This window comes from Anser brachyrhynchus (genome assembly GCF_964034855.1).
Source record: "Anser brachyrhynchus genome assembly, chromosome: 2".
Taxonomy (NCBI): Eukaryota; Metazoa; Chordata; class Aves; order Anseriformes; family Anatidae; genus Anser; species Anser brachyrhynchus.
Window position 1 is genome coordinate 99,368,254 of NC_137695.1, and position 24,500 is coordinate 99,392,753.

Here is a 24,500-nt window from a genome sequence, read left to right on the forward strand (position 1 = left end):
ATACTTCAGCTAACAATAGCTATTCTACACAGATATGTCTGATATCTACATAACTTCCCAAAGTGGGTGTGGGAAGCTGTCTCTAGCTTCTGCAGGGTTTGAAGATTTGTGTGATACAATAGGTGCATGTAGCAGGAAAAAAAAAACACAGAGGTGAACTGTACAAGGAATAAAAAAAAAAAAAAAAAAAAGAAAAACAACTTTTCTGTCAGTATCCTATAGGCCAAAGGATTGCTTGTAGATAATCATGGATTAATTGTGAATGTAAAGAAAGAGACACTTTTTTTTATCAAAGCTGTTGCCTCAGGGCAAACTCCAGTGCCATGAAAGCCGAAATGTTTTCTTTTATCACAGTTCCTTTTCTGGCACCTGAAATTATTTCTTTCATGTCTGATAGTGAGGAACGAGGCAGCATAGCTCCCCAGAGATGAGCGATTGTTACCATGGTCTCATAACATATTGGCAGCCGATGTGGCATCCATGTACACCTGTCACTCAAATAGGGCTAAATGCAGATGTGGCACGAAAGCCCGAGCTCAGCTACTTGGAAACTTCCCCCCCATGCACATGCATACCCTAAAACACACACATGGCCTCCTCAGCCCCCTTCCCTCCCCACTACGTGGCTGCTTTTCAGCCAACACATATGTGAGTGCACTCAGACGTTATCAGGCCTGTTTAATGCAATGAACCTGCATTAGCATTTCTGCAGGGCAAACACAAATAAACAGAAATGTGCTGAAAAATAATGTTTCAGACAAATTCCTCTGCAAGTCAGGCAGAGAGAGAGAGAGAGTACAGCACACAAATGAGCCAATTTCCCTTGTATGGAAGTGAACTAAGACCTTTTTAATGAAGACTCCAAGGTCAGGCAGGGGAGAAGGGCTGCACAGATGCTTATTCACTTTTTGATTTTCTTCAGGCTTTGGTCAACTCACGTCACTGCTGTTACACAGAGCAAGGTGATGGAAGTATCAAAAGGCAAGCAGATACAATTTTATTTTAATCTTAGGAATGGTATTCTTGGGGGAAATTTGAACCCCAGTTTAAGGCCCAGCATATGTGCAAATGAAGGAAACAGGCAAAATGATTTCTGTTTGGAGATATAGTATCTGCTATGGATGTGGGACAGGTCTTCTGCTAGGCATGGAATGGGAGTCATTAGAAAAGTAAGGAAATAACTCATGTATGGCCCTAAGGTTAATGAACACGTTGAGGTGGACTGGATTTGCCCATGTGAATCTGGCATTTTTGGTCAGTGAGACAGAAAGTTATAACACAACATGAAATACAAACCCTCTCTTCCCTCTCTTTCTTTCTCTCTCTCTCTTTTTTTTTTTTTTTTTTTTTAAAGCAAATTGCCAATTTAGCTCCTGGGCTAAAGTAAATAGTGCACTGCCATTTTTTTTACAAAAGGGAAATATGACAAGAAAACCAAATGCGTTCATCTTAGATTTGTAAATCCATTGGTTTATTGAACCATTTGTCCATTCTTATAAGCTGATTTATGATAACTGTAATGTGATTCATCATGTCATCTTGTAAATAAATGTGACACTTCATTAAACACAGTAATCAAATTTAAGCAGTCCCACTTTCATGTTAACAACTGAGACCTTTACAATTCTATTGCTCTGAAGATACTCCTACTCTAATGAAAGCAGCATCAAGCAAAGAATAAAATCCAGCAGAGGTAGATTTCTTAGAGAACTAATGAACAAATAAATACACTTTTAGTAAATACCCAGTAATTAAATTAGTAATGGCCTGAAATTTACTGTAACGATGGTTTTACAAAATACTCCTGCTGGGATGTTCTATGTTTTAAGCACTGGACAGTTTGAACATCTTGGAAAATCTGTTGTAGAACTAACAAAACCCTTTTAGAGCCTGAATTTCGGAAAGAAATTTTTCAGGCTATTTTTGTGTTTGCCATCTGGAATGACACTGCAAGCTGGCAAACACAGGAATAATGTGAGATATTTCCATCACATAGAGTTAGTTATGGATTCATCAGGGAATGTGAGCATCTGAACATCAGTCAGATACCATAATTATCCCAACTTTGACCTGTTTTGAGGGATCAAGCAGACCCTGTATTAAAATTTACATTTTCCCTATTTCATGAAATGGTTGTCTCCGTCTCCTGAGGGACAGGCATTCAGATTAAGGAAAATTCAAAGTAAGAATGGGAATGTAAGCACAGAATACATTTTTTTTTCTGACTTGATTGGGAGCGATTTAACATTTTAGCAACAGCAGTTCCATGTTGGGAGCTAGATTTGCAGGTGGAGTAAATCACTGTGAATTACCTTGGTTGAGGATTTGGCCTACAGTCCTTAATTATGCCCTCTATTGATCAACTGTAAGGAAAACCTTATTTCCATGGCCCTCCTCTCAAACTGATACTGTTCTCAAATTGAGCATGGAATGCAAGATCAGACCACTCAGGGTTTCAAACTGGGAATTTGGGATGAAAAAGCAACCAATGTGGCTATTGTATTTGGCATTATTAGGATTTCATTGCAGTACAGAGCAGAATGTCTGCTTCTTATTCAAAAAACTCTGTTCTTTGTTTTATTCCTAGTTAGGTGGAAGCAATCATCACACACAGAAACTGAGATACATTCCATTTGCAGCCTGGAATATCAAATGCGACAGTCATTTCTGAAGTTTATGCACATGCATAGGTTGACCGCTAAAGTCTGATTTAGTTTTTCAAACAAAATCGGAGTTTGCTAAAATTGAAGACAGCTAAAGATAGCATTTTAAGCAGACTGAAAAAGAGCAGTGGGAACTGCATGAAAGACAGTCCTCAGAAACAGGAGAGGTGTTGAAAGGTAGCGAAGGCTGAGCTCCAAAATGGAAAAGCCCTAAGTATACAGGCATGATAGTAGAAAGTGCCAAGGAAATTCAACTCCAATAGAAACTAGGGAAGATCTATCACTGTCTGTTAGAGGGTGCCCAGCACTTTCAAAGATCCGTATGTTAAACATCTAGCTTCGTATTTCTAGTGAGAGAGTGGAGGAGGTCTCTGGATTGAAAGCGAGAGGCTGACAAGGAAAGAGGGCCAGAAAAGCTGAGTCTGTCTGCAACCAGAGAAATAGAATATGGGCAGAATGATGAAATAGCAAAATATGAGAAAAGAAAAGCAAGAAGGTTGTTTCATGTCTGTTTTGTACAGAAAAGGTTGCTAAAACAGTAAAACAGAGAGAATATGCATGAGAAATTTAATCTGAAAGAAATGGAATGACGTTTTCTGGGGACCTAACGCTGTCTCTGAACTCTACCAGAGTTTATAGTTCAGAACTAAAGAGTGGATGAAGTGGACTTGGGAGCTCACCTGTTGTAATGTGTGGATCCTCAGACAGATGAAAAGAGATTTCAGGGTGGGAGAATAAACAGTATTCGTTAAATAGCCCTTATCTAGGAACTTAAGAATTCTTACGTAAAAGTGTGATTAAAAACAAACAAACAAACAAACAACAACAACAACAAACAACAACAACAACAAAACAAAAACAGAGATTATATACCAGCTATTGCTTTTAAGCAGAGAAGAATGACATACAAGACTTTTTTGGGCTACAGTTATTCTTGCTGTATTGAGTCCAGCAAAGTGTCACAAGTAGCCTGGGTGCAAAATAGCTGAAGTGTTTTAGCAAAGAATACTGTTTGCTTGTTTGTTGTTAAAGTATTTAATATTGCATTAAATGCTTTTGGATGTGTGCTAGAAGCTCCCCAGATAGTCACTTGGTTGGAAACATTAATTCCAAGTGGCCAAAAACCCCATTAGCACCTGCCACAGCGATGGAGTTCTGGTCTTATGATGGTGGGGCTAACTTTTATGGACGGGCTGATCTAAAACAGGGATGGACTTCCTGTGTAGCAAACTGTGAGGGCTGAAAGGGCAAAGATCATTCATTTTGCCCACATGGGAATAAAAGACCAGAAAAAGAAAATCCCATGGCTTTGCTGTTTCGGTCTGGTATGAATGCACAGGTTGAGGTAGTTTTAAAACATACAGTATATTTCAGAATCACATGCCAAATGTTGATCAGTGCACAGGCCCTCTCAGTGTGCTATCCTGGTAATGGCAAAAAGGTGATATTGCCCTTTCTCCAAAAAAGAGTTTCCATTTTCATTTTATAATAAAATTCTGGTCATCTGGGATAGAGAGACAAGAAAATTTATCCATAAGCATAAAGGCATCTTTATGTACCCTCTCTACCTGAAGGGGCAAAGACCATATAGAACCTAATTCAATGCTTCTACAAGGTTTCCATTGGCTTGAAAATAATTTGTTTTCCTTCAGTCCATAACTGTCCTCTCCAGTAATGCCAACCAAATTTAGCAGATAGCAAAAGCTGATCAGAGTGTAAAACTCTCATTAGAAAAACAAATAAAAAAGCAAACTCACCCCTCTTCAAAGGAACTGTCTAAAAATATAATGAAATAAAGTAAAATAAAATAAAATAAAATAAAATAAAATAAAATAAAATAAAATAAAATAAAATAAAATAAGGGATTATAGTATCCAATGTAGGGGGTCATCTCAGTCTCACTGCTTGTCTAGGAAAAGGGGATGGGCTTGTAGAACTGAAGTGGTAAAATGATCCAAAAAGTCCTCATCTTCTCCTGTAATTATTGAAGAGTTAGGATACGCTCCTTTTTTCTTTTTTTCTTTCTTTTTTTTTTTTTTAACCAACTGTGAACCAACTTTGCTTCTTCTACACTTGTCTAGATGCTCATTAACCCCATGACTGGCACTATTCCATGTCTGGCTGTTGAAGTGCAGAGAAATATACTATTAGGCTGACTGAATATACACAATGCTGTCAAGCGTTGCTGCTTGGTGGCATTAATATTACTATTATTTATTGTTTACATATTTAATGACCTTATTGATATTATTCACTGTTAGTACTACTAATTACAAGACAATAAACATAATTTATAAAGAGTTTATAGTGAAATACACAATAAGCCATTAGTGACAATACCTGAAACAGCTGCAGATTTTGTGTGTGCATACCGCACATGATTTTAAATTGATATTATCATGGTATGAGTCTGTTTATCGAAACTTAAGAATCTGCAAGTGACCTAAATAGAATCATTTTTGTCTTCAGCAGAGAACTGATCAAAGCTATAATTATGGTGTGATTACCTTGTTTTTAACTCTAGTTAGCAAAAAAAAAAAAAAAAAAAGAGGAAGAAAAGAAAAAATAAAAATCTTTTGTAAATCATATCTTTCAGGATATGACAGCTCTAGTTTTTTCTCTGGCTGTACATTATTTCTTTAGCAAGCACTTAAGGAATTATATGCCATTTGCTAAGACACGCTGACCATCTTCTGACTATGCTTGGCTTTCAGGACATGACCTATTTTCCCAAAAAGAAATTTTTGCTCAGAGTGTCCACATTTTGTAGGCTTTAAACACTTAGATTCACTTTGATAATGGCACTGGGTTGCAGTTTCAGAAAATACTGCAGATCTGATACTAAGACCTCATGTAGGGGCAATTGGAAAGACCTTTTCTCTCCAGGCCAGTTTAGGGTCAGTTTTCTCAGCGAGGATAAGGACAATTTGCTACAGGAGCCTACACTCTGTGTGTTTTTTGGAAGCACGCCATAGGTAAACTGCCTCTTCTTTTCATCTGTCCTCATAATTTACAAAGCAAGAGCCTTGTCTCTTGAAGCCTCATGGAAAACACACAAGGCACATATGTGGTGCAGTCTGGCCCCGTGTCTTGCTGGTACATGCTGGTACTGCCACATTCGAGGGAGCAAACCCTGGGTGGGCTGCAAAGGCCACAGAAGGAGGCAAGAAGTCTTCTTGCTTCAACCTCACCAAGATAACTTGTTCAAAATTGACTCAGAAATGTCTTCAGAAACATCTTCTTCGTAGACATAGCCAAACCAGGCTCTCCATCATCGTGCACCACTTTCTTTTTCTCAGCTGCAGGTAGTGATGGTTAGGAAAAAAGATGTATTTTTGTATAAAATCTACAATTAATAACTATTCTTTTTGATGGAAACCACAAAGTTTGACCCTAAGCATTGCACTTTTTGAGAAAGCCTCTTCATCTAGAAAGAGGAGAAACTCTTGCCAAAAGCCTGCGCGTGTAAGTCATAAAGAAAAAAGTCTGATCCTATCAGTCTTTTTATAATGACCTTCATTTCCTACCTGTTGCTGCTTGCACAGATCTGTTTTTAATGCATTTAAACAGCAGCGGTGACTGGTGGGAAACATGCCCAGATACCTGCATTTTTTTGTGTGTTGTTGTTGTTGTTGTTTTGTTTTGTTTGTTTTTTAAGGGTCTTTTTTTTTCCCTCTTTCATAACAGCAGGGTGACTGGGACCCGAGATTTCATTACGTATGTAAGGAAAAGTCCCATAACCACTGAATTCAGGGTCTGTAATATGGCCAAGGTATTAGAGTATATATATATGGAGAGAAAAAAAAATAAAAAGAAAGAAAATTAAAGAAAAGAAGAGCAGAATTCTTTTTAATACCAATACAAACACTTTTTGGCAGAGAATAGTATCTTGAACATCAATGTTAAGAATCCAAAAGTAGTAGTAGGAGAGAAAATTAAAGGAGAAAGCTGGAATGAATAGAGGATCAGGAAATGAAAGAATAGAAGGAGAACGGAAAAGGAGCAGGGAGAGGTACAACATTGAAACTGAATGCGGAAAGCACAAAATGAGAAATATAATAAAGGCCTGTTTTTATGATGGTATGAAAAATTCATCGTGGTGGCTTTACAAGTGGATCCAAGAGTATCCTCTAATTTCTGATCTTAAGTGAGTAAATTGGTACATGATAGACTGTGTTATATTCAGTCATATATACATAATTGCAATAGTTTTATTTAGAAGGAAAATAAAAAGCAGCATGAGCAGGATTATCAGGGATATGTCTACACAGATTTTCTGAGAACAGTTTCTTCTAAAATCTAAAAGGATGGCAATATTAAAAGGTTAGGTAAAAGGGAAAGTTTTAATTTTTTTCTGAACCAGATTTCTTGGAAAACACAGGTCTGACCTTCTGTCCTCTCTATTGAGAATTACTGACTTATCAAGATTTAGTCCATTGATATATTCTCTGAATGGAACTGGATGTATTTGAACATAAGTGTAATTATATGTAAGTACTATAATTTTATTACCATGATGCTATAGCTATTGATTACAGATAATTGTCTGAAGTCTACAGATATGGTTGCATAAAGCTGACAGCTGGTATTGTCTGTTAGGTGTCATCTCTCTGTGCTACTGGAGGAAAATGAAATCAGATTTTAAGAGCACCATCTTATTTAGGTTGATATCTGAAATACAAAGGATTAATATCTTACTCCATACTTTCTAAAATGAGAAAATTTTATACTGTGGAAGTATACTTGTGGGAAGGATGTTGGTTGTTGTCTTTCCATGTCTCAGACGAAATATATGCAGTTAACAAAAGGTATTCCTGCTGGCCTAGAAAGGAAAGTGGCTCCTTACATGGGGGTTATTATTTGTAACAGATTATACAGGACAAATTTTGCTTCTCTTACTTTCGAACTGTCTTCAGATTTGTCTCATGGCTCCAAAGATACAGCAATCTTATATTTCATGTAAATCATTTATAAGAAGAGGGTTTGGTCCTGCAATTAAAATTTAGCTAACCACTACCTCGAAAGGTAAATTGAAATATTTTGAAGTTTGCAGTTTTGAATCTTTGTGTACATTCGTGTTGCTGGAGTTTGAAATGCAAAAAAATAACTGCCAAAATCTTCAAGGAAATGTTATCCCACTTTCCAAGCAGTTCTCAGCTTCTGTTCCCACATTAGCTAGACTACCCTCCTGATATGCGAGCTATATAGCATGTTATGCTGAGAGAATGAAAAAATATTAGAAAAATGATTTTGGTGTTCAAAATCTGTAGAAAGTCATTGGTTCTGTCACAAACAGGAAGCAAGGCTGTAGAGTAAAAAAGTGTCTTTGTTTATGACTTTCCCACTGTGTTCTAACTGCACTCAACACTGGTGGAAATGGGGGAAATAGAAAAAAAATAAAAATAAAAAAAATGGTGTGGTGGATTCTTAGTTTCTCATGTTTATCTCCTGAGGCTATCAAGAAGATTTGGAGAACTAAGTGAAGCCTTGGAACAGCCATGCACAAATCCTACTGAAATGGTAGCATTTCTGGCATTTCACCATTTCATCCCACCAGATTGCGGACACTTGTAATAGACTGCCCCAACAAAGATGAATTCATATCAAGACCTGTCACTGGCCCCCAGACAAAGTCAAAAAGTCCTAGAAGTATGACACGCAAAGAGTTTCTGGGATTCAGGTACTGCTGGTGTACTGGGGCCACTGATCAAAAGTGGCCTACATATGCGGTATGTATTCAATTGTAAAGATGAGATGATGGCTATCTATTTATTAATGGCTATCTATTATTTAATGTCTTTTCATTGTATCTACCACACCTGCCTCCCACCTATGAAACCCAGCTATTTCAGACTATTGTAATCTCCTAAAAGATTAAAATAGCCTGCTTGCTTTAGCAAGCATAGCACCCCTATCACCAGGAGTTCTCCCTATGGAGGATGAGTGCACACCTGGCCAGAGAGCCTGAGCCGCAGTGCTTACCCCCCTCACCCTGGGTTGGCCTCCCTGGTGCTGGGGAAGCCAGTAAAGGAGTTTCACACCACTCCTTCCTCTGGAGGCAGAGGGTGCCCAGCTCTGGCAGGAGGGTGAGCACCAACTCAAAACACAACACTGGGGACACCATCTACCCCAGACTGGGCATCACTGCAGCTGGGGAGTACTCTCCTACTTGGTGCTGTTTGGAGAGAAAGTTGCTGAAAGACTTTTTTTTTTTATTTTAATTTTTCAAGTTAAGACAAATAATTTGTCCTCAAATTTGCTATTGGAAAAAAAAATGGTTTTTCCTACATCACTGTGTTGACGCGCTCTTTGAGCTGGGTATCCCATAAACTCCCAAGGTAGGGATCACCTCTTCTTCTACTGCTGAGAAGTACCCAGAGCTACTGGGCTGGCCACGTTCAGGTCCTCTAAGTGCTAGCACTGGCAAGTAATAATAATAGCACAATGACGTGTGTCTTTTAAAGCATGAAATGGCCGCTGCAGGTGGTGACAGTCCTAAAAAATGGAAACTGCAAACCTTTAAAAGCTCACCAACTTTTTAATGAGACTAGGAAATGGTAGAGCAGAAGTCCATTCCCCAGACAACGAGAGCGACATGGGTAGGAAATTGTACTAAGCCAACCTGCTCTCCTTGCAGCCTGCAGACCAGGCTCCTCCAGGACTCCCGGCTCGGGGAAGAAGCCAGGAACACCTCCTCTGGGACTGCAGCTAATTAGAATATCCTGAAATCCAATGTCAAAACCTGGCCGGAAGCCTTAAAGAGAAACCTCAGATTTAATAACTGGATTACAGGAACAGCATAGCCACTGAGAATTTCTTCATGTGGGTAGCTGTTTCGTTTAAGGAGGGAATGGGGTCCTGTGGGCTTTTTTTTTTTTTTTTTTTTTCTCAGAGGATCTTAATGAATTTACAAAGCTGTTCTTTTCTGTTTGGTTACAAAATCTGTGACACTGAATCAAGTAAAGGTCTGAGAAGCAGCCTTCAAATCTTTTCATTCACCTTGGTTTAAATTTTTATACACTGAACTCTGAAATATACTGATGGAATAAAACGAAAATATAGTGTGTGTCTTTCATGCTGCCGTTGTCACTAATACAGTGGCAGATTGTGGAGAGGGTCACATTGTTGCCAAGTACACCTATGCTCTAAATAGTAAAAATCCAGCAAAAGCAAGGGACTGGTCATGCAGAAAAACCTAAAGGTTTCCTACCAGTGTGATGGTCTTCTACTAACAAATATTTGTGAACTGTTTATAAATACTTTTTTCTTGTACTTACATCTTTTTTTTTTTCCTTATTGCTGATGTATGCAACAACTATGAATATGTATAACTAACAATCTGGGGTATTAGTTTCTGGTAGATTACGCCCATTTTTCTACAGTGCTCCCATATGTTTTGATTTAAGCCCCTGAATCCTCTTGAAACTGATGGAATTGGACATTTGTTTAAGTTGAAGCATGTGCTTGATGGTGTGGCTGGACTGGGGCAAGGACATGGATGGTGTATTAGTCAGAGGTGAGTCATGTGCTTGGAGATACTTGAGGAAGACTTCATCGCTTTTCACAACTTGAGAGGTGCAAAGGCTACATGTAGGCAAATACCAGCTTACTATTTTACAACAGACATTTACATCAGGGCTGGTATTTCCCTTTAAAAAAAATCTTATTAGAATCCTTTATCTAGACCTCTTTTTATGAGATGTTAATAGAGTCTTTATAAAACCATGGGTTAGTTAAAAACCTTTCTTAGATGATGGTGTCATTACTGGTGGGCCCATGCTGATCTTTTGGCATTCATCAGCTGGAGGCAAGTGGGTTGTCTCACGGGGACTTGAGAACTTGCAGGTTATCACTTTGATTAGCTGCTGTAGGCAACTGGTGGCTACTGTAATTGCCTCCACAAGTCTAAGATGAATATACATTTCCTCTGACAAGGAAACGGTAGGAATATATGCCTAGTGGAAGCTTTAGGTTCCTATAATGCCATGGAGATCAAATTAAAAAAGGAGAGAGAGAACCTGTTGCTATAGTACTTCATTAATTAAACATCAATTTAGAAAATACTATGGCATTGACAGGTTTGGGACTGGCTGCTGATGGTGTTTGGCAGAGACAAATTTTCAAGTGGGTTAATGCGTAAGTCTTACAGAAGATAACAATAACCCTGTAATTGGGAGGCTGCCTCTTTAAAATATTAGTTTAAATTACAGTGTACAAAGTCAGTCTAATGATTTAAGTATTTTTAAGTAGGTATCTTAAAGTAGCTTGCTCATTAGCAGCCATCTGTAGGCAGAACTCAGAGCAGGCGGAGCGTGGTGTGGGAGAGGAGGGGAAGGAGAGCAGGAACTTTCACATTGCTCTAATAGCACAGGTTTGGGTTGGAGAGAAGCAGCTTGGGGATGGCAGGGGAAACATGAGAAACTGGGAGCCAGCACTGCAGCCCACATCCAAATAGCCTTTCCCTCACACTTGCTTTCCCTCCAAGTTTTGATTTACATTAGCATCCTGCCTTGTTCCCTTGTTCTCATTTTCTTTCCCTTCTTCAGAAGCCTCCTTCTGCATGTTTCCTTGGGAGATATGCCAACCTCCAGGCCTCAGTGGCGGAAAAAGTATAAGGGCTTGGCCCCTTGCAGCTCCAGCTCCTGGAGAGGCTAAGGGGATTTGAGCTGAATTGCGAATGCTGGAACAAGGTGTTTCAAAAGGGGTCAGCCCCACCACCACTGAGCCAGACATCCTCATGCACTGGTAGACAGATAGCACAACGGTACAGAGACATACTGAGCAATGAATCCAATGGAGCATGTTGTTTTCTCATTTCTGAAAGCACAAGACTGTAAGAGGTGAAGATGCTGCATCAGTATCACTGAAAGTGAAATTTGGCCGAGTATGTGTGGGTCAGAAAGAAAGACAAAAGTCCAAGGGGGACCAATACATTTTCCCATTTTGTTACTAAGATAGTTGCCATTAATAATTCTGGGAAAAGCAGTGTGAGAAATAATAAAAAAATCCCTAAAATCAGCTTTGATATCAGTTTTTAAGCCATACTTCATTCTGAGGAGTCACATCACAGCTTTGGAACTGAACTTGGGATATTTTAGCAGGGAAAGATTTTAAATCTTTCTATTTTTTAATAAAAAACATTATATTTTCATAAAACAAAACAGAACAACAACAAAAAAAAACCCACCAGACATTCCAGTCTTTATTCTTTTTCTCTCTTCTCAAGAAAACAAGTTGGGTATTTGGCAATCACATTCTTCAGGATAAAAGTGGTGTGTGTGCTTTTCACACATTTTCTGCATAAATATTTTGAGGTTCCTGTAAAACAGGACAACTGCTTTTTTTATTCTTCATGAATCAGCCCCTATGTTTGAAACAAATCGTTGCAGCAACAAGGAATGACAGCATGACAGCCTAGTAGGTTATTAATGGGAGTGACAGCCTGCAAATCAGAAATCATGGCAGTGCATCTGTATGAACAGCAATTTGTGCTCAGTTGAATAACCAGGAAATCCAGAAAATCAGAAGAGGTTGGGGGAAAAGATGAATCAACCAGAAACATTTTCAGATAACCCAAACTTTCTAGAAGTAATTGACATGTTGGTGGAAAAGCAACATTCAAAAGTTTAATATTCCTGATACTTAGGTTCACATGTGTGTTTCAGTGCATGCTAAAAAGCTAAAACTGTACAAAAGAAACAAGGAAAATATTAAAATGTTTGGTTTTTATTACTATTATCTATTTCAGTGATGTCATCAGGAAAATGAAATTGCAGCCTACTTAACTGCTTTATCATACTTTGCTTAGAAATTTCATTCACTGTGTCTTGCAGATATCAGCACTATAGAACTCAGTAAGCTGAATGTTGAAAACCCTCCACAAAAACCATCTCTATATAATTTATAAATGTAGACACTTTTTTTTTTTTTTTTAACCCTCTGGTTGAGTTCTTCTGTAAAAGGAAACAAAACAAAATCAAATATCTTCTGTTTCCTCCTAGTAGAAAGAAATGATGCTATTGGAAGCACAGTTTTTACATGTTTTCAGTATTAGTTTACATATATGCTTATGGAGAAACTGACCATGGACCTGTAGAAGTAGGATTAAATTGTTCATGTAGATGTTTTAGGTTTAACTTGAAGTTTCAAGTTTGACTAAATGTTCCTAAAATCCTCCTGATTGGCATCTGAACTTGATTTTACCATCTCACTGTTACTGATCACTGATACTAGTTATCAATAACTTTTCACCACAATTCTCACCAGTGACTGGTTGAGCAATGTTGTCTCAGTATATTCACGAACAGAAGGAACTCAAAAAGGGATTTTATTTTTATTTACATAGAAATGCTGTAAGTGAGCTTCTAAGATCAGAGGTAGTAAATTTTCTGACTTGTTTGATCTAAACCTTAAATTGGAGTTTTCTGCACCATGATGACTTTAAATGTGCATCCCAATCTGCAATCCCAAATGTGCATCCCAATTTGCTCTTTGAATTAGCATCAGTTGTTTAACCTAAGGGATATCAATCCCTCAGTGGTACATTCTAGATATAGTATTGCTTAGACTGTAAAACTTTACTTTGATTTCTATCTTCATTGAGGACTATAAACTCTAGGAATATGAACCTCTTTGTACAGATACAGTTTAAGCACAGTATAGATTTCGAGTAATATGATGATTGCTAAAAGTGAAATCCTAAACAAGGCAAGTCCAAGAAAGTTCCTGTCTCTGGTTCAGAGGGGCAACAGCTCTATTAACCATGAGAGATCAGGTCATCTATACCTGCAGCATAAAATTCCAGCACTCTAAAGGAAGAAAGAGACAAACCACATACAGATATTCATAGTCAGAAGCTCTGTGTCCTACTCTATTGCTTCCTCCCCAAAGGAATAAACTATTCCCAGCTTTGCTTGTCTGTTTGAGTTTAGTACAAAAATTGCCACCAATATGTGTCTGATAAATCTCAAAATCCCTGTTGATTTGTATGAATTTGCTCCTTCCTTCCTTCTTTCCTTCCTTCCTTCCTCCCTCCCTCCCTCTTTCTTTCTTTCTTTTTCTTTCTTTCTCTTTCTTTCTTTCTCTTTCTTTCTTTCTTTCTTTCTTTCTTTCTTTCTTTCTTTCTTTCTTTCTTTCTTTCTTTCTTTCTATTTTAATTTAATTTTTATTTTATTTTATTTTATTTTATTTTATTTTATTTTATTTTATTTTTGATAACTTTTTTTTCTGATAGTTTTTTTCTTTTCTTTTCTTTTGGCATTATCAAGTATGTAGCCTTTGAATTTCATGTTTAAGTTTTATTTCCAGTGGCACAGTAGCAATTTTGCATCTCTTCTTCATCAGCCTTTGTATTTGATTTGCATTAGAAGTTAGCATACTGCTACGGGTAACCCCCAGGCAGTGCTATCATCCTGTTCTTGAAGTAGAAAAAAAAAGTGTATGCCTTTTTGGACCACTAAAAAATAAAATTAAATTAACCCAGAAGAAAAACCACATTGGTTGAAAAGCTTTTTAATGTCAATACAAAATATAAACAAAACGTGGTTTCTGAGTGAAGTATCAAGACAAATAATCCTCTTGCCCATCTGTTATACTAAAATGGCCGCTGTGGCATTATGTTGTGAGGATACATGTGCCAGTAATGGATGAGATAAAAGGAGACATATGCTAGCAAGAAAGAATAAAAAATGTTCATAATAAGTTATGAGCTGAAGCAGTATGCAGAAATATATTCAGACATGAGAATACAATATCTGCCAATCTACGTGTAAAGCAGATATTTCTATACTGCATATAATTGTTCCAGTTGCTTAGTGCCTTCATCCCAAAGGACCTCAAGAATGCAACATATCACCAGCATCAAGCCAGGTAAAGTTAATCTTAAAAACTTCCTTGTTTGGCTTAGAAACTGCTCATGAATCTATCAAATGACCTTTGTAGTTACTTGGCATTCTTGGAAACATTTCAGCTTACCTGTGAATATGTTGTAGGGATCAACCAAACCCAAAACGATGACTCTGTTTTCAAAGAACAAAGAAACAGAAACCACAACATTTTGTGGTTTATCTCTGTAAATGTTGTGGAGCTGGTATGTACAACGAAGTAGAACAGAGATTGCCTCTAGCAAATTCAAAGATTGGAAATTGCTGAAAGCTACAAGACCTGGAAGTCTATGGTTTGTTTGAAGTGGGTCTTCTTATTACAGTCCTGGCAAATTTCAGTTTGTCTAAAGGAAAACTAAAAGATGGTGACACAGAAGCTCCTATGTGCTCTGCTGCCAACAAGCCTTGTCTCACTGTCTGGAGTGGAGTTGGTTGAAAAATAGTATTTTCTACAGGAAATTCCAGGAACTTAAAATATGGATTTACTCTAAACCGAAACAAGTGCAAATCAAGAATTTTTCACCAAATGAACCTTTCCAAAATATTTCATTCTGATTGCACTGAAGTAATATAAGGTTCACATTAAAATCTTCAGTCACCAGCACTGGGAACTGCAGGGGACTAAGCAGAGCTGAGATAGCAAAATTCCTGGGCACCTTTACAAATGATGCTCAATTTGATCCCTGGCCTGGTTTTAAAGTAGACTGATCCTCCTACAGCAGTTAAGCTGACACTGCAGAAAAGGCATTGAGAGGAGCAGTTTGTACAAATACACACAACATCCACAGCAGCTGGTTTGTCTCCTTCATGCAATTAGCCAGGGCAATCAGTCTTGCAAGACTGGTACTCTATAGACTGGTCCTTCCACAGATGCAGAACTCTTGAGCAGTGGGCGACCTTGCCAAATTTGTACTACAACAGCTGAGGAAACCTCAGCAGGCCTTCACTACCTGTCAGGTAGCTTTTCTTGTCTGCCTCCTTGTGCTCTCCTCTATGTCATGCCCAACTGTATGTGATGTCTCCACATCAGTTCCTGCTCTGTCACAGAGCACCTGGCAGTTACCGGAGAGTCAGTGTGCTGAGGATAGAGCTTTTTTTCCCAGCTCCCAATGTGTTACCATTTTGTCATCATGTATATTCATATTTGTTTAACTTTTCCCCTTTGCAATATATTAAATATTAAATTATGTGGGGGAAATACAGTTTTTAGTACATGAGAATGTAGTGCCTCAACATAGCAAAGTAGGTCCTCGTGTTCCTAGCAAGGCAGAAATGCAGGGTTTACTGCTGACATCACAACATGATGAAGCTGGTGAGCAAAACTGTTCAAATTTTGCAGAAAAGAGTTAAGTATGTTTTATTTTTCCGGAATGTAGTGTTTCCTAACACTAATGTAAAGCAATTGATTTAATTAGTTTTTCCTTTTCATTTATAATGTATATTGTAATGTCCTTTACATTATAGACTAATCAAAGACTTATGAGGTGATGAAGGAAAGAACAAATTCAGCTAGGTGTTCATCTGTTGCAGGGTTTTATTCAGAATGAGAGATACAACACTGGAACCCTTCAGTGTCAAGGATCCTCCACAGAAAACTAAACTCTACAGATGGCATTGGAGTTCCAGCAGGACAGAAAACTGAATCTGGCAACCCAAACAACAAAACAGGTGATTAAGTAATGCCATGTCTTTCTTCCTTAGGAATCCATGAATACAGGCTAAGACAATTCTTCCTCTGTAGTTCTGCCAAATAGTCCATACAACAGTATGCTCTCATTCTCAAATGCCTCTGAAAATTTGGGGCAAATCTTTGGCAGAATAAGCTGCTACAATCATCTTAGCGTGATTATTTCTCAGAACTAGCACTGAACCTGAACCTAATCCATAGAACAGAACAACACAGATTGTTTTTGACTATTTAGATGCAGGACTGCTGTTGAATTCTGTATTATGTGTGTTACTTTAAGTAAAATATCGGATCCAAAATAAACAATGTGGTTTATTTGCTATTTTTTGAGATGCAAACTCAATATTTGTAACTTTTTTTGGCTTCCCCTCTAGACTTCTTGTCTAATTCTTCTTCCCTCTACCATGGCAGAGATACTGAGATGAGACACGGTTCACTTAAGTTCAGATTTGCTATGAGCAATGGAGTTATGATAAATTTACATCCAAAATCAAGCAAATAGTTTTGGAGGAATGAAAAATTAATCATGGGAGGGAAGACGAGATGGAGATAAGTCTACTGAGATAAATTATTCCAGATTTTTGGCAGTGATTATTCATGAATGATAGAAAATACTACAGTGTTGGTTCTCCTTTGGAAGGGCTATGTGGCATCCACAATGTATGTGCTTCAAAAGTAGTACATGAATCTGAATGCATGTGTTGAAGATCCTCTACTAATTCTTTCATTCCTTCAGTAGAAAGCAGGAGGAAAAAGAATCCAGTTGCAAACATGACAATTAATTACTCAGTCCAGTCTCATGTTCCAACAAGGGCTTCCTGCATTACATTGTTCAAGTCATTTAGAACCTGTTCATGGAAGGATTTTGCTGACAACAGTGGTGCACTTAGGTGAAATTTAGGTTCCTGAACTACAACATATTTGGAAATTTGTGGATGATGACATTTTCATTTGCAAAATTCCCTGATGCCCAGAGTTCTCCTTCTGTGCATGAGAAGTACCATCATTTTAGCAGAAGTGGTCTGGTATTTCTTTTATCTCTGGGTCTAGCTGGAATCCATGTAGTACGCTGATGTCTCCAATGAACCTGGTATGGTAGATTTATTTTGAGCTTTTCTTAGCACACCGAACTAGCTGAGTTAACAAGAAATGTAGCACTATCAAAAGATCCTATATGCTCCCCACACCTGCAAGTGAATTGTAATTAGGGCATTCACTGCAGATGTGGGAGACCTACTTTCAATTCTTTCTTGAGCTTCACGGAAAATTTACCTATGTTCTTTACCTTTTAGCAGACTCTACTCTGTTGTGAGTCATTGTATTCCCTTCTGCCACAAGGCAGAAAGAAATGGAAGAGTAGTTTTTACAGAAAGAAAACCAATGCAAAGAGACCAAATGAAAGCCATTGGATGTCCTCGCAGGTAAGTCTCAATGACCTCCTACACTTAATTTTCTCCTGCTTAATACAGGCTGATATCTTTCTCTCTCCTAAATAGGTGTTTTATGAATAAGTGCATTAGAAAATATGAAATTACAATAGTAGACTTTTATGGCTCAAATACAGAAGATACAATTTTTTATCGCTGGGTACAACATTATTCTGGACTGGACTCAGGATTGGATATTTTTACAGCTGAAGAAAGGCTATTCCTCTTCTCTGTTGTGTCTTGTCATCATGACCAGGACACATGGAAAGCAAGTCAGTGGCACAATACTGAGGGTCCATATCCTTCACCTACCTCCCTCAGACAGCATCACTATTTCATTTATCTAATTTCATTGTGGACAATTATAGATCTGTTTCAGGTACCCTTTTCTTTTCATTGTTTTCACTCTTTTCTCCTGAGTTAATTTTCATAATCTCTTTGGATTTTCTCAGCAAAGACTGTTTATTCTAAATAATTGTAGCCTTCTATAAAAGAGTTGTGTTGGTCTTCCGTAGTGTAGGTGAATCACCAACACAGGTTTTCCAAAAGTCTCCCATAAATGAGACTACAGAAGGGCATCTTGTGGGCAGTGTTTATGAATAGGCTGAAAGGCCAAATACTCTCAGCTGAGCTGACTGAGAGCATCTTTGGGTACAAAACTATGAGAGTATGGCTTGGACTCCTGCCTCAGCAGCTGCAATGAGATATCTTTGCTGCTCAAGCACCGTATTTTGGCAGAGTGAGTACTGCAGATCATAAAGATCAGCCAGATTCTCACATCAAATCTAGAATTATTTCTTGTTTCAATCATCAATTTATTTTCTTGATGGCATCTATTCTGAAATATGAATCATGAAGTTTTTCATCCAAGTTACTTAAGGACAAGCTGTCTTTTAAGAGCTTGGACAAGCTTGTTGCTGTGTTTAAAATGACTAAGGACTGGGAATTCCCAGAATGGGTATGTGATGGAGCCAGGACAAATGGGTAGCTGCTGTGAGAAAGGACATGTTTGTATAGAGAGAGAAGCCTTATTTCCAGATACACACTGGCCTGCAGAAGGAGTTTACTTCCAGGTTGTAAGGTGAAGTCTGTGCTCTCTCAGACAGGACTAAGCCTGGAAGAAATCTTGTCTTGGACTTGAATTCTTGGTTGCTCTTGAGTGAAGAGGTCTATTTTTTTTTTTTTGATAGTGCCATTGCCTCTAATCACAGCTATTTGAACACCAGTGAAGAAACCCAGGATTTTAGACAGGCAAATCAACTTTGTCTGACACAAGTTATTAACATACTTTTATAAAGTTAAATCTAAAGTTAAAATTAGTTATGACCATATCACAAACAGAATTTAAATAATAATAATAAAAAGATATGTTGAAAATTTTAAAGGATTTTTATACAGTTATCTAGCTAGTAAAAATAAAAAAAAAAATCACACTTGGAAAAAGTAAAAGGGAAAAAAAAATACAGCCTCACAAAGAGCTTCTGAACTCTGAATAAAGTGCTAGGTTCATTTAATTTTCTAAGATTTCAGTTTTGAGCTGTGGATAATAGAACTCTTTCTGAAAACTTGTGGAATTTCTTGGACTAAAAAATCTTTTCTCCTTATTTTCTACAGCTTGCTGGAATAGCATCTTACAAGTCCATCTTCAATGATTATGTACTTTTATATTCTTTTGAACAGGCATTTGTGTTTTGTTTTGTGGAGCAATTTTTTTTATTCCACATCTTGCAAGAAAAAGATGGCTATGTAATTTCTGTTTAGAAAGAGGAAAGATATCTTCTTCCATACTTCCTTGAATTCGGACAAAAACTTAAAAAAGCCAAGAGGAGTCAAAAAGAGGAGTCAATTGAATCTTAGAAAAAAATCAGAAGCAGAAACAAGCAGGAAAAGACTATTTCCCTCTCAACAGGAACTGTCATACGTTCATCCTACTGGACTTAAATGCCAATATGTAATTTGACTGGTCACCATTACATCAACTCACTACTGTGGTAAGAATTTTATGGAAAGTACATACCCAGGTCTTGTGCCCAAATAACTTTGAGACAAACATATATTAAAGCACTTTACAGAGAAAGGGCCAAAACAAAGCAATTGAACAGCAGTTGAAAATATATATCATAACGGAGAGTGAAGGGGACTTGGGATGCATAAATAGATGAGTGACTCTTTCAGTCTCATTCACATCTGGGCAGTTCATTTGTTGTAAGCCTGGTTTTTCAGTAATAGACACTTCTAAATGATAGTATTGCTACTGATATGAATTTTGAGGAAAGCTAATGTTTTGCAAAGTATAATTTACAATAACATTCCAAGTTGGGTAGTATTTAAGAATATCTTACATCCCTAGAGGAGGAAAGTTGAACCAGAGAGAGGGAACCAATTTACTAAAGCAAAAACTGAAGTGCCATGGAAGGTAGTAGAAAATGTGGACTGTCATTTCACTTTGATGGAGTCTGTTGATAAACCATACCAGTTTAGCTAAACCTAATCAGAGTTTTTATACTCTAAATGGAGGCATTTAGGTTGGTTTAGTCCTCAGCCAATAATTTATTAATGCAAGAATTAAACGCCCTAAAATATTTAATTATTATTATTTTTTGAAGTAGAGCTTAAATCAAATGAGTTAAAATTGTAAAAACACTTTTCTATAAACTTTCCCACCAGAAAATACAGGAAATCTTCCAGAGGTCTGAACTGCTGAATTTCTAAAATTTCTTTCATGTGAGGCAACTGCGTGGATCTTCTTCATCTTCCTCATGCTGATTTTTTTTAGCCCTATGACTATCAGGTGATTTAGCGTTCAGGATCTTTAGCCATTCGTTGAGCTGCCTCATCAGTGACTGTGACTTGTGCAATTAGCTGATGCTATGTAAGTTTTTGCTTTTCTCACCTGAGGTCAGATAGTCTCCAAAACCAAACAGAAAAACAAATCAGATTGCTCAGGCAATCAAGGATCTTTAAACTGAGAGTGGTAAGAATATATAATCCTCCTTCTCATTTAAAGGAAATAATGCCATCACTGATACCATATATCTCCATCAACCAAGTTAGCTTACAACCAAATAGAAGGCAGAAGCATAGGTGATTTAGACCAAAGATTCAGTTTGACCAGCTCACTGAAGTGTGAGGCTACACCTACAATCTTAATTTTGTGGTGTTTTTCTAATGACACAACAAAGTTTCATTTTTAAAATTAATGAAAAAATAGAAAGGTGTTTCAGACCTGGGCTTCAGTTTCAGCAGATATGTTTCCAGTTGTTGATGCTGGCATATGATATAGAATGTTAAACACTGTAGTAAGCAGGAAAAATGTGCTTGAAACAATTTGTTTTCAGTTTAAGAATTTATATAGACTCTAATCTCTGGATCTGGCTAGGTGGCAAAGTGTGTATGACTGTGTGAATAAATGTCTATAATTCTATGTGTCTTACCTTCTTGTCACAAGCTTTTGTATTTGGGGGAAAACCACCTCTTCCCTGATGCTTCATAGAACTCTAAGTACAGCCCAATATTTAATGGGGAGATTATTTTATTGAGCCATATAGATACAGAAGTTTTTCCTCTACATTACTTAAGTAGTTAAGAGTAACTACTTAAGTAGTTAAGAGTAATTGCCAATACAGTGCAGATAATATTAGGAGAATGTTTCTGTACTTTTCTGGCTATAACTTTACAGTAGAGGAGAAGAGGACATTTTAGCAAGTTCCCTTTCTGTACTCTATTCCAAGAGAATACACAGTTGAAATTCTGACACTTAAGATTTCAGGAGAAACCATTTCCAGGATTTTAATATCACAAACCCTGTTCTTCCCCCTCATTTTTCTGTCTGACCATTTTTATCACTTTAATCAGATTTTATTCAGGTTGTCTCCTCCTGAGTCCTTAAACTGCAAGCACTGACGATCATCTGAATGCAAAGTTTACTGTGTGACTGTTACTGCTCTCATACTGTAGCAGTAATTTTTTAAATTATAGAAAATATCTGTGAAATATAAATATGGAAGTTAAATTGCAGTGACAGTGGAAATGAGGTCAGTATAATAAACCAGTAACACTAGATAGAAAGTGAAGAATATGCTAGTGGATAATAACTGATGAAATCAGGTAATTCTGTTCTCAAAGCCATAAATATAAAGATTCTCTAAGTGGCAAAAGTTACATTTCTCTGTATAATGACTAATAATATTTAGCTATATTTAAGAGGTTAGCTCAGCTGTTAGCAGTGTAAATGGGAAGATCCTATTTAGTATGACAGAAGATGGCTAGGACCTCAAATACTGTAGGTTTTCTAAGCACTATGCAAATATTGTCTGAATATGCAAGGCTCCAAAAAACCCTGTAGAGAACAAAGTGCAATCCAAGCCAGAGTGCCTTGGGGTTCATGAGGTAGATCATATTGTTCCACCACTTCTGGGAACCAGCTTGTGTTGCCCTTTGTTGTTGTACGCAGCATGGATGAGAGACTAGCTCCCCATTTCCCAACATATTTTATACCAATTATATTCAGAAGAGAGAGCAAGGCTGGGACCTCTTGGCACCTAATGTCTGAAGAACAAAATGGTTGCTCCCAAGAGACTGTGGGCAGTGGCAAGTTGAAGGTTCCCCTTTCCTAATTGTCCCTGCTTGACAAATCGTCTGAGTTTTCTTACTTATTTTGTCCTGTTGTTCTTGAGTTTCCCTTTTTGCTAGGGAAGAAAAGTGGTGGGGAAGGAGAGGAGAGAGAGAGAGGAGAGAAGACTGGGAACCCCCTGCTCTGGCCTCTATGTGGGATCAGAGCATGTAAGCTTTGGGATCTAGAAATGATAGAGTTCTCCAGGATTTGTCCATTTAAATGAAGGGTAGTGTTCAAGATATATGAACTCTTTACAGAGTTGTCAGATGATTCAGCCCATATAGGATCTTGAAATGAAATGCTTAAATATTGCTATACTGAAGTAAATGTTTGAAAGAGCAAATAAAACTAAAAAGCCAATACTACAAACTTTGATTCATGTAGATTGACTTTACCCATACAAAAGTCTCACTGGCTTCAATAGCTGAAGACTAATTGGGTGACTGAAGATTTGTAGTATCTAGGATTAACTAGAAATATGAATAGCTAGAAGTCCAACACCACAAATCAAATGTTCTAAGATATACTTTCATTTCTGTGTTGCCTTAATGCATAGAGCCTCCAATGAGTTTTGAAACATTTTGTTGCATACAATCATGTAACAGTGTCTGTCCACAAACTATGCAGAAAAGGTATTTCACGAGGAAGGAAGCATTGTTCTAGTGATGAATAAAGTAGGCCTAGGGAGTAAATAGGGTGGGTTTAATAATTGTACAACACTGTGCTACTGTAAGCAGGTCAGCCTTGGGAACTGATATAAACTACACAGGAGTGAGTGTAAACATGCTGATGTAAGTCTGCCTATAACAGAACTGATTATAATTTTCCACCCTTGTTTGATACATTTGATTTTACTAAAGATCATATATACTTTAGTGTAAAAAAAACATCAGAACCCCCCGTTTGACACCAATTTTGAAAGTGACCCCAGTATTCTGAGACAGTTCCTCCATAAATCCTTCTGGCTCCTCCAGCCAAGCTGCAGAAGGGATACGGATTTGTATAGAGGTAAGGATTATTAACACCTCTGTACAGGTAGAGAAGATGAAAGACACAGATTGAGCTATTTGCCCAAGGACCTAAAAACAGAGGAAAGGCTTGAGAGGAATACAGACAAAGCCACTTTCCCATCCAGTCTGTTTGAAAATGCTAACTAAAACCTTATGTAGTTAAGTGATCACACAGAATGTTGCCTAAGACCCAGATCTTGCCATTTTTGCTAAGCACATTGTATTCAGTTTGCATTATTCAAATACATGTTTTGAATTGCAGGTGTGTAATAGCGCAGTTCTTTGTCCTCTGAGCATTTCTGATACTGTTCTTACAAGTTTGTGGAGTGAAAGAGGTCAAACACCAAAATACTGTATTCCTCTTCTTTCTAAACAATAATAAAGAGACCATCCATCAAATTGGCAGACTCATATCTTTTGTAACTGTGTACAAAATACACTCCAACTGAATGAACAGCTGTCAGAGCAGTCTCTTGTCAGCAGGTGGGTTAAAGTTTGCTAATGCACATGCACACGTGCAAGCATTCACATCCTTATCTCATGATGATCAATAACAATATTTTCAAATATGTTTGAAGTTGTGATTTACTCTGGATGCACTGGTTTTCTTATGTCCTTTGGCCCACCTGTCTCCAGTTATCTTTTTGCAATAGTCTTGTCCACCATGGGGAAAAACTTTCCATGAGTAAAATCTGGAGAGGTGAACAGTGTAAGTGGTTTTTGTTCCTCTGATTCCTTCCATAAGCCTGAGGTAAATGATTTGTCTCTAACGTTTTTAATTCTCTTCTCTTCTCTTCTCTTCTCTTCTCTTCTCTTCTCTTCTCTTCTCTTCTCTTCTCTTCTCTTCTCTTCTCTTCTCTTCTCTTCTCTTCTCTTCTCTTCTCTTCTCTTCTCTTCTCTTCTCTTCTCTTCTCTTCTCTTCTCTTCTCTTCTCTTCTCTTCTCTTCTCTTCTCTTCTCTTCTCTTCTCTTCTCTTCTCTTCTCTTCTCTTCTCTTCTCTTCTCTTCTCTTCTCTTCTCTTCTCTTCTCTTCTCTTCTCTTCTCTTTTTTTCCTTTTCCTTTCATTCTTTTTTTTTTTTTTTTTTTTTTTTTTCCAGGATATTAGCTGGTTTCCTGTCTCTTTTTGCAGCCTGTAAGAATGTCATAAACCTTGCCCCTCTTGAAATGAATATTGTAAAACCTACCAATTTAAAATAGAGCCCTACTCTTAGATCAT

At 37.5% G+C, this 24,500-nt stretch overlaps 1 protein-coding gene across 1 annotated transcript in view; it reads left to right on the forward strand.

Annotated features, from left to right (window-relative positions):
* Window positions 1-21,944, forward strand: part of LOC308189189 (uncharacterized protein) — a 208,308-nt gene extending 186,364 nt beyond the window's left edge. The window contains exons 6-8 of the mRNA XM_080578961.1: window positions 16,076-16,213; window positions 17,528-17,653; window positions 19,274-21,944. Coding sequence (XP_080435087.1) covers window positions 16,076-16,144 — 69 coding nt within the window. The 3' untranslated portion in view covers window positions 16,145-16,213; window positions 17,528-17,653; window positions 19,274-21,944. The remainder of the gene's footprint in view (window positions 1-16,075; window positions 16,214-17,527; window positions 17,654-19,273) is intronic.
* The last annotated feature ends 2,556 nt before the right edge of the window (window positions 21,945-24,500 follow it).